Genomic DNA, 10960 nt, shown 5'->3' with positions numbered 1-10960 from the left:
GTAGATTATTCAAGAATCGAAGTCGATTTGCTTTATAAAAAGAAGATATCAATGAACTTCTGTGAAATGGTTTCACGGGATTCAGCCAATTGTCTCGATCATTGAGAAATAGGAATGAGAAGGCAACATTATAGGCCAGATAGAACAGGAGGACTTATATTCTGTTGTTATCTTGTTCCTCCTTTTATGAAAGTAGGTTGGGTGATGGATTATCTTGTTGGTGGACGTAATGCATGTAGGAAGGTGGTGGAAGCAGCAGGTGAAGGCCCTGTACAGTAAAATTTGGAGTGGTTAATGGCCGATCTGGGTGAAGAAATATCATGAGGAACGTAGTTCGTCAAGTCTTCTTTCATATGCAACTAGAGCCGTGCAATTTTGATACTGGACGAGGAAGCTACAAAGATTTTATAAACATCGCACCCAAAAGAAGCAAATTAGGAGAGTTTTCAAAAAAGTAAGCAAGTTACTGCAGTTTTTTCTGGCAAAAGAGGTTTCTCATGATGCACCATTCCTTCACAAGTATAGTTGCGCAAACCGTCCTCAATACTCATTAAAATAAGTGAGATATGCCCTAGATTGTTTCAGGGCATTTGACATTATACATGCGCGTACATTGGATCGGTTTTTGGGTGGCTGGGATGACAATATGTCATCAGAAACCAAATCGGTGGCTTCCATTAACGTGCACGTAGGCGCATGGTTGGCTGACATGAGAGATTCCATCATTGGCATTTTCAATGTGTAGGTGCACCAGCTTGTGTCTGCCAGTGCTACAATATATCAAGAGGTTGTTCTGTGGTTTTCTTGCACAGGTACATGGGTAGAGAAGATTCAAATACGAGCACTCACACTCGCCCCGCATTATCGGATTATGATCCAATGATCGCTGCTCTTCCCATGTTTTACAAGATGCCAAATATTCTGTCAACATCCATGAGTCAGCCACGACATGAAATCCTGATCTGAGGGAAGAGATCCACTCCACGTTTTGATCTGCTCCTGTGTATGATGAAGCACGGTGCACCGGGTAGAAGATGCCATTTCATGGGCACTTGTGGCTCCTGCTTACTCATGAATGGAACAGTGAAGATCTGATGGACAATATTGTAACCCACGTTCTGGAAGCACGATCAGATGGTGGGAAATCGAATCATGGGCTTGTTACATTCAGAAAGATCATGCCGCCACCACGTTAAGTGCCATGTCATGAAAATTGTGTGAAATGACAAGAATGCCCCTATTTTGACTGTCCCAACTTTGCAGAGTCCATGACTTGCTCGTTTTAAGTCCAAATTGGATGCGATTTTTTCCATAATGCTCAGGAAAACAAGTAGAATGTCCTTAATTTTTCAGAGGAGCATTCCAGTGATTAAAAAAACCCCTCTTTCTAGATCAAGAAGATGTAATTAATTACTCTGAAAGATGTAAGAAATGAGAAGTGCTTAAATTTCATCCGTCGGTGAGACCTTTAAACATAATTCTAATCCATATCCATGTAAAAAAAATAGTTCTCAATTAATTACTCATTTTACTGTTTAGGAGGGGTTTTTGATGTTCGCTTTCCTAAGTCTGACACTCACACCCGTGATTGCTGCCACTTGGCTGCTTTGGTGGGCCCTAAATTTGGACATGCTGCTCACACCACCACCCACTTTATGGTCAAACTTTTAAGAAAACTTGAGACGTGTGTTCATAATTGTGAAGGTTTAAAAGAACTTTTAAAAGTCAGTGAGAAAACTGAACTCAATAGGACCCAATGAAATATGAAGTAGTAAAATCCATGCATGATGGGCCATATAGTTGAGATAGACCACCAAACTTGCCAAGTAGTTTATCAGAGGAGTGCTAAGCCTTTCGAACAGTTAGCCTGCCAAATCACCAATCCATGTGGCTGAAAATGCAAGTGATGGATAGGATATTGACAACGGGTGTCCTGGAAGTATTTTCTCTACTATTTATTGTCATTATTTGATTCTTAGTTCCTACTTCAATAATCGCTTGTTATTTTGAACTGAAATTTCTCATTGTTTTATAAAATGAATTATGATTATTAATAAAGTATAGTATGTATTTAGTCAACTTTATTATTATTATTATTTTATTATGTAGATTTTCTTGTGTTCTTCAATGTCCTTTGTTAATCTTCTCTGTGACCATCCTTTACAGTACTCTATTTGTTGATATATTTCCAGGGAGAAACGTGGTGCATTGGTTGGCAAAATAGTGGAAATCAGTCCAGAGAGGCGAGGGATTTGAATCTCTTGGGAGGTATGCTCCAAATATTCATGTATTCATGTTTCAATACTGAAGCCCTCATTTCTGTGAACTGTCTCTTGAGTATATTCACTATCTTAAGAAGCTGGTTTTTCCCATGTCTTATGATATTTCGACTGAAACAGACTGAAATTACCCAATTTTCAAATCAGTGATTTTGTAGTGAGTCCAATCTCTTGGTTAATGAAGCATTGTGAGATGAAATTTTCATCTAAGCTTGCCATAGTACTGGTTATTAGTGTAAAAACGAAAACCTATAACGATGCAGAAAACGAATGGAAATTGCAGACGAACAATAACCCAATGCAACAATTGATGTGGTTCGGCAAGATTTCCGCATCCACAGAGAGATGAGATTTACTTTACTATCAGTGGAGAATAGGGTTACAGCTGCTCGTTCTCACGATTCTTTCAGATTATAGAGAATTAACTCTACAAATTTATAGTGAAATGTGAATAGGCACACATTACCAAAATACCTATTTAGAACACTATGCAAGACATCGTATCCCCAACATCTATGGGTCTTGATATCTCATTGCCTCAGGCTATCAAGATAATAATGTGGATTTTAGAGCCTGGTTATGTCTTCTCAGCAACTTCTTCCCCCTGTTTTGAAAGGTGAGGCTTATGTATTCAGACTTTTGGGCAAGCATGAAGGAAGAGCCCCAAGATTTAAGGTTTATGTTCCTAGTGTGAGATTAAATGACATGCATGCCTCAAACTATAAAATGTTGGGGTCGTACGCTTTAATTAACATGTATTTCCTTCAAATGATATTCATTTCATGTGTGTTTTATATTTCCCACTAAATCTTTCATTTTCTTTTCTTTTTGTATGAATATGTCATATATTCTATGCATTTGTTTATTTACTAAAGAGTCATGCTTCATGGGGTTTACAATTAATACCCTTATGCCAGTTCCTTACCTTTTAAGCAGTGGAACACCTCATATCGTGTTTATAGCATTTAAGAGCACTGTTTCTGTCTTTTTTGTATTCCTTTGTACTAGGAGGCTATTGAGGAAAATTCTCTGCTTCTAAAAAAAGAAATGTTGTTACTAGATTCTGCTTACACTATAATGTGGAACATGGATTGTTTGATGTGGAGGAGCATTTATGCCCATCTTTGTTCTCTGGCTACCAGTATGTTTATATGTGCCATGTGTAGTATGTTCTTGTTTTCTTATGATGCATCTTGCTTATGATGAGTCAAGATTGATGAATGGGAGACATATATAGAGACAAAATCTTCAATCGCTAGATGGTGAACCTGATTATTGACAACATCTTGCAGATTTAGTCTTATCAAATAAGCTAGTTATATATGATCTTGAAAATCAGACCATTGGGTGGACTGAATACAACTGTAAGTAACAATTTTCATGCTTCTCTTTTATTTATTTACATTTTTTAGAATCATCCTTCTTTGATTGTTGAAATCATGATATTTTGCCATCAATCAGTGCATAGTTTTGTCCATTTTCCTCGTTATTGTGCTCTTCATAGTAGCTGATGCTAAACTATCTAGACCTTTTTCTCTTTTTGACCCCCCAGTAATTAACTAAACCAACTAGGTCTGTGCATGGAATCATCCAATTCTAAAATATCACCTAGAACATAACCGGTTTGAAGTCTGTGATTATGCAGTCCCAATTGAAATCTAATTTGAGGTTTTAAATCCCTAGACAAGGAATGTGATGCATAGGTTTTTTTTCTTAATTTTGAACTGCTAAATTAACTCCTCTTTCTCTATTTTCCAAGTGGAAAGGCTGGAGTAGGGATGTTTGGATGGATACACATCATTTTTAATTCGCTCTAGCTTATGATACTTCTCCATAGTTGTCAAGTTGCCCAGGAGAGTGCTGCCCAAGCGCTTCGGCAACAAGGCACCAGCCCAGGCATTGTCTAAGCACCCTTGTATTTTTTTATGTATCCATTATATCGAGTATAGTAAGCTAATCCATTTCCAGAAATCAAAGATAACTTGGATACGTGATCAAGCAATCTACACAATCAAAATAGCAATTATCCAAGAGAATAACTGATTAGACTCAATCAGCTGACACAACCTAAAGAAATTACTAAGATAAAAAAAAAAAAGTAATAACAGTAACAGCGAATAAATTTAGAAGCAAGCAGTATGCACACAAACTAATAGCAGTAAACTACTACATTTAGAATAGCAGGAACAGAAATAAAAGGAAAAATGTAGCAATTATGAAAAAAATATGTTCCAGAAGCAGAATGCACTTTGCACACAAACTGTATAATATAGTTAGAAGAAGGAATCAAGGGTGCTGCTGTAATCACAGGTGCCATCATTAGGGGTGTAGCCGTTAGGGTTTTAGTGGCAAAGCTGTGTTGAAGTTGCGAACAGTGAAAATGAACTTGATCAGTCTTTTGACTTTCTTGTTCTTATTTTATTTTCTTTCTTTTTTATTTTTAACAATGTGATCCCATACTTCTCCTCTACATGATACCTGGTAAAACTAAAGCATTGTTAGAAACAGCATCATTGTATATCTTAGAAAAAGGCACTCACCCAGGTACCTAGGCGGCCCAAGGTATCCAAGGCGATCACCTTTTGTGAATGTGTTAAGTTGAGGAACTGCCTAGCTTCTAGCAACACAGCTCAATGCTAAGTCACCTTGACAACCATACTTTCGAGAAGCATGTTATTGGTGAATATATTGATCCAAGGAGGTTAATCAAATTCTTCAGCCATGTTTTCATTTAAAAAGTGAGACCCTGGGCATATATCATTGACTTATATATTAGGGTAATGCTTTTCAAGAAATCATGAACACCAGTGCTTAGTCTCTGCATATTTCAGTTTCCTCAAGCAATAAATTGAAAAGTTATCAATGATGGCAGTTGGCTGCAGTCAGGATATTGCTTTCCTGTTGATTTGGTCATGTTTTCCCTTGTTACATTGCTTTGTTTCACTTTTTTTCTTTATTGTTTCACCTTTTCCCTCTTTTTTGACAAATCCATGTAACCACCCCATTCAGTTGGGAAAAGGCTGAGTTGTTGTTGTCGTTGTATTGATTTGGTCATGTTTGATTCCAGGTTCTTCCACCATTAAAATGCAGAATGATCAGACTCGAGCTTCATTTCAAGTAGGTTACCATGATATTTCTTCTGCCTGGAGTCCTGATATGGGAAGGTTTGTAACATTCTTGTTACTAACGTTCATGCTGCATAATTTGACTGATTTTTTTTTTGTGGTTAATAGGTTGTTTGAGTTCCATTGATTTTGTTGTTTCATAATTTTTTATTCAAATGTGCACTTGATAGTCGTTTTTATTTATACAGCCCCCAATATTTTTCAGTGTACATTTTTGAGAGACAGGACACATGTCTATCCTTGTGCATATAATGGAGTATCTTATAAAAGATTGATAATCATACATTTCTGTAATGAAGAGTCGATGTTCGGGATTGTTTGAATTGAAAAACATGGGGAAAGTCCCATACATTCCCATATAGTTGAGATGTGCCACCAAATTGACATGTTGGTTTATCAAAAGGAAATCCCATCCTTTCATCAAGCCAGCATTTTCTTTTTCTGCCACAAGGAATGATGTTTTGGCATTCCATGAATAGAAGAAAATATTAATCTAAACTATTTCTCTGGCTCTATTATCCTTTAATTTTTCTTCTTTGATAGATAGGTCCAAGGAAAGTTAATCTCATGGCCTGTTTAATTGTGAGGTGTTGGTCCTCTCTCTCTCTCTCTCTCCCTCTCTCTTTTTTTTTTTTTTTTTGGGGGGTGGTATATGAAGGAATACTGATATGGGTACATTTGAAGGTCAATCTTCTAGGACTTTTCATCCAAAAAAAAAAAAAATCTTATTGGAGTTGAGGGTTAAGATTATTCAGCAAGTTACCTTGCAGAGTAACAGGGAAGCTACAAATGTAATTGCGAGTGGATAAGGGAATAGTTGTTACACATTGATATATTTTTGAAGTTGATTTAGTATTATCATAAGAGAACAGAGAATCAAATGGGGATGGGACCGTGAGAAAACCAACCATATTGGTAAGATGGTCACTTAAGTTTCACTCACACTGGAAGTACCAAGAACTAGGGGATAAGATGAACTTGGGATGAGAATAGTTGAAGGAAATTTTAGCCAGGGGAGCCAATGGCAACCCACCATTAACAACACAGTTATTGTATCCCAATACTTTGAACAGCCTTGGATTGACTAGAGCCTGGTTAAAGCTTCCACATTTTACGTGAACATCGATGGCTGGACAAATGGGGCAGCTGTTCTGGACTTCCACCATGAATTTGGGAGGGTTCCCAAACCCTACCTGAGTTTGTGTCACTGTAGGACTGTTGCTACTGCACTTCAAGCCCCACCCTGCAAATCATGTTTAATTAGAAACTCCCACTGAGAGGAGGATGAAATACTGAAGCAAAATAGTTCATTTTATTTCTAAAAGTGGTTAAGCATAAAAGATGAAGAAAAAAGCATTTAAGGGGGGGGGGGTGGGTGGGTTGTAGAGAGTGCAGACCATTGTGGAGAGTGGCTAATGCAAGCAGAACTCCAATGACAAGCTTCAGATATGTTTGGCTTGGCATTTTCAGCTCTAATATGATAACAAAAGAAGTGTTTCAAGAAAGTTTCAACTCATCTTATTTTATAGAGTGAGAAAGGGTATCTATATCTCAGAGAGAGAGAGAGAGAGACGGGTCACATGCATGGAGGTTAAAGAGAAAAAGGGAAAGGAGGAGGTTGAGAGATACGTGCTTCCCACCAAACAAACTGCTTCACGTGGTGGGAAAAGCGTAAGAAGCCAAGTCTGGCATATGGGTCCTCTGCAGACTGCGTAGAATTCATAGCAGCAATTGGCGAAACAGCCTTTTTGGTCATTCCAAGCACATGCTCTGCTGAATGCTTCTTCCATGTGCATGTGATGGGAGTCCTTTTTTGACAATCAATCATGCATGAGAATAAGGAAACCCCTCCCCCCACATCTTGAAACTTGGACATTTGACGTTCATGTTATTCCTCTTTTTCTCTCTCTAGGCCTGTGATTGATAGGCAAAAATTTACCCAAACAATCGTATTAAATATGACTTGTTAGGTTTTCCGTATGGCTGTAATATTGGATCCGTATTGGATTCTCTAGACCTTGAAAATAGTCATTCCATAAAGTAGGGATAAAGCTGCGTACATTATGATTCTCTCCGGACCTTTGTGCATTAGATTAGATACCCTTCCTTTTTGTTTTTTAAATTAGATCCTCTAGACCCAATTGATCATTACTGGCTATATATCTGCACTATTCCTAAATTGATATCATGGTGGTTTCACAAATTTGTGTCCAAAAAGACTTTTAAATTTGGAAATCTGAATATTATGTTTTCACAATTGCATAAATTGTTATTACTCTGTTTGTTGTATCTAGATCTTTGAAGGGTATAAAGTTATAAATATCCTTGACAGCCAATATATTTTTTAGGTCTTGGTAGGTCTTAAACTCAAAACGTCCAAGTCTGCACTAACGTAGGTAAAATTTAGAGGTAATCCATGTATATTTCTAATCTACCCAAGATGGTGACCTATGATGAACCTAGAAGTTGTGAATAAATCCAAGTTAGGTGAAAAAGGTTTTGGGGGTGCAAATATTGGCAGGGTCGATCTCGAATCAAAGTTTCCACAATAAATTGTTCCTCGTAGGCATTAGGGCATTAGAACAAAATCCAAAACTAAGGTTTTAGTGTTACCTTGTTGTACCCCAAGTGCAGTAACTCTAAAGGAATATGACTCTTGATCATACATTCCATTGCAAACGAGCGGGTTCTCACATTCAATTATCGACAGAGAATTTGAGAAGCAAAAGTGATCCTCACACATTAGGCCTCAAAAACCATAAAGCTCAAATTTTTAGTCTAATCACAATTGTATAATTCTCTCCGGATATTTGCTCTATATGGGAAGTTGATTTCTTGTTGAGTATCTCTCTATTCATAGATAAACATTGTGAATCTAACACACTGATATATTTCCATTGTAGACATCAACCTTAGTATACCCAAATGCTCTAGGTGCAACTGCAATAGTAAGAACCTCTTGGGTACAACAGATAACAATTTTGCTATACTTAGTTGTTACATAAAACAACTAATTGTAGTCCATGCAAGAATCTCAAATTATCTAGTTAGATATACATACAATATAAGTACTTGCATTTATATGCCCGAACCATAGTTGGAAAATATATGTGATAACCACATGAACAAAATGCCCAAAATTTTCCTTAGTGGCAAACACTTAATAGGAATAAATTTCTGACAAGATTGTATATTAAAAGATAAGGGAAAATCCATTTGTAACTGTAGGTCCAATGAATGGACCTAAAACACGCAATGGTGTTGCATGAACGTTGCACGTGGTTTGGTGTTATGGGTCCCCAACTGATTGTTAGGTCCCTACTATCGGTCAATACAAATTTTCATCTTCTATACGAGGATAGGAAAGGAGGAGCCACCACCTAGGATAAGAGCCTAGGACTCGTAAAAAGGAGGCTTGGTCCCTGATTAGAGAATAACCGTCTAACTCCAAACTCATGGTCTAGTTAGAGGTTTGGCTAAGGGACAAGCTATGGAGGTGGGAAGGGGTTAGGCACTCATTCCGCTCGACAAAAAAATATTGAAATTCAAACGTTATGCCAAATGTATATGACATAAACCTTCATGTACGGCTATGTTTGGCCAACTAGTATATAGTACTGCATCACATATTAACCCTGCTCATGCTTACATTAATTGCAATTATTATAAATCATGCATATCTAATTAAACACATGCTAATTAAGAAACTACTTTGAGTAACTCATGGCATGCTTATCTAACTTCTACTACTATCTAAGCATACTAATGAACCTAGAACATGCTTAATTAACTAATGTATTACACTACACTGCACTGTGTTAAACTAAAGGGGAGGATCCCTTTGCTCTCTCTCTCTCTCTCTCTCTCTCTATAAAATGGGGGCTTTTGCCTAAGGTATTTTAGCCTAATATTCAAACCCTTTGATGGATCTACAACCCTAACTTTGGAATTTGAGAGAAATCTCCACGAGAGTCTCAATACCCCATTGCACTCTTTCATCAGGAGTTTTCAACCCCAATTTTAGGAGCCTCTCTTAGGCTCTCTTTGGTTTGATTTCTATTTGTATTTATTTGACTTATTTCTATTTTTACAAGTGTTTGGTATAATTTATAACACTTACTTCTATTTATAATAAATTAGAATAAATCACAAATCACAAATTACTCTCAAGCTATTTGTGATTTGTGACAACAAATCATTTATGTTGATTTTTACTATCTTAAATGAACATGTGTGCTAAACTACTCAAAATCAATGATAAATAGCTAACTTTAGTATGTTTTATACTTTTCCAAAAAAAAAACCCCAAATTCTATCATCTCTCTCACTCGAAGCTCAAAACTAAAGGTGAAAAATGAAACCTATTTTCTCATTATATAATCTATTTTATAAATAGTAACCAAACGAATACTACTTGTGGTCCATAATTTATTGTCACAAATAATTTCTAAAAAATAGTTAATAAATACAAATAAAAATCATACCAAAGAGATCCTTAGTGTATCTTTTCAAGGAAGCATGAAGGGGTCTATTTATAGGGATTCCCAATAAGGTAAGCATTGGGAGCTATCCAAAATGGGAGATTCCCAAAATCGTATGTGTGGATCCACGAGGGGTCCACATGTGCAAAAAATGTGTGCATGGGTCCAAGGAAGTCCTCCTACATACTCATGGGGAACTTATTGAGCTGGTAGGCTCCTATTAGTCCAAATTGTGGTTGACTTCTGATGTGCATAACTCCTCAACCGTTTGCTTGATTTTAACGTGCGATATATCAACATAAAGCTCATTCCAAATACTATGGTTAGCAGATTTTTTTTTCTTTCTAAAATGACGCTAAAAAAGGCAATGCCAGATTGACAAGGGGAGATTGTTGGATTTACGCCGTTCCAGCCAAAGTCAATGACCTAATTTAACACCTTTGGGAAAATATGCTTAAAACTAGGACTAAAGGTGAAGATGGTTTGATGAGAGAAGTGGGATGTACCTCTGAAGTCAGGTTTATACCATCTTGGCTTGGGCTCAGGGATATGCCTAGGTTCCCACTTTCATGATCAAATTAATATTTAGCAAATTCTCCCCCACCACCACAACCCCCCCCACCCCAAAAAAAAAAAAAAAAAAAAGACATCCCTAGATCAAAAAAGTGCCTCCTTGTATGGGTGGGGAAAAGTGAATCATATCCTATTGTTGGTGTATGATGTCTTGTTTCCATCGTAGTTTAATCTAGGGAGTACTGGTGTAGGCCCTCGAAAAAACGGTGGTCTCACTTACTGTTAAGCGGGCTGTGAGGGTTGCAAGGGGGGCCCCCTGCTCGAATTTTTTATTTTGAGGGCATTTTTTGTACTTTTCAGTATTAGGGGTTTTCGTTATATATTTGTAGTGAGATTTACTTTCTCTGTAAGCAATTTTCAGAAGTGTGAGGAGCGTTGTAATCTCATCTCACCGAGGACGTAGGCAATCTTGTGGAACCTCGTAAATCAGTGTGCAGTGTTTGTTCTTGTTTTTTCATTGCCTTCTTCATCGCTTTTAGGGTTGTGTTTCTACATCTATTAA

The 10960-nt window shown here is 37.1% G+C and overlaps 2 protein-coding genes across 4 annotated transcripts in view; one reads left to right on the top strand and one right to left on the bottom strand.

The window, feature by feature from the left end:
* LOC122071493 (aspartic proteinase 36-like) overlaps positions 1-10960 on the top strand; it is an 88288-nt gene that overhangs the window by 67233 nt on the left and 10095 nt on the right. The window contains exons 9-12 of one of the 3 annotated variants that reach the window (XM_042635850.1): positions 2193-2268; positions 3572-3643; positions 5347-5443; positions 5610-5765. In XM_042635850.1, coding sequence (XP_042491784.1) covers positions 2193-2268; positions 3572-3643; positions 5347-5443; positions 5610-5622 — 258 coding nt within the window. In that variant the 3' untranslated portion in view covers positions 5623-5765. Of the gene's footprint in view, positions 1-2192; positions 2269-3571; positions 3644-5346; positions 5766-10960 lie in introns of those variants that run through there. The other 2 variants (XM_042635849.1, XM_042635848.1) reach the window with 2 other exon arrangements.
* On the bottom strand, positions 6238-6961 carry LOC122071495 (uncharacterized protein At1g05835). Its single transcript, XM_042635853.1, has 2 exons — positions 6802-6961; positions 6238-6647 (listed from the first exon to the last, which is right to left on the bottom strand). The coding sequence occupies exons 1-2, from the start codon at positions 6866-6868 to the stop codon at positions 6340-6342; spliced, it is 375 nt and encodes a 124-aa protein (XP_042491787.1). The 5' UTR covers positions 6869-6961; the 3' UTR covers positions 6238-6339.

This window comes from Macadamia integrifolia, unplaced genomic scaffold (assembly GCF_013358625.1).
Source record: "Macadamia integrifolia cultivar HAES 741 unplaced genomic scaffold, SCU_Mint_v3 scaffold_239A, whole genome shotgun sequence".
NCBI classification, from domain to species: Eukaryota; Viridiplantae; Streptophyta; class Magnoliopsida; order Proteales; family Proteaceae; genus Macadamia; species Macadamia integrifolia.
This window is presented reverse-complemented; position numbering and strand designations above follow the sequence as displayed.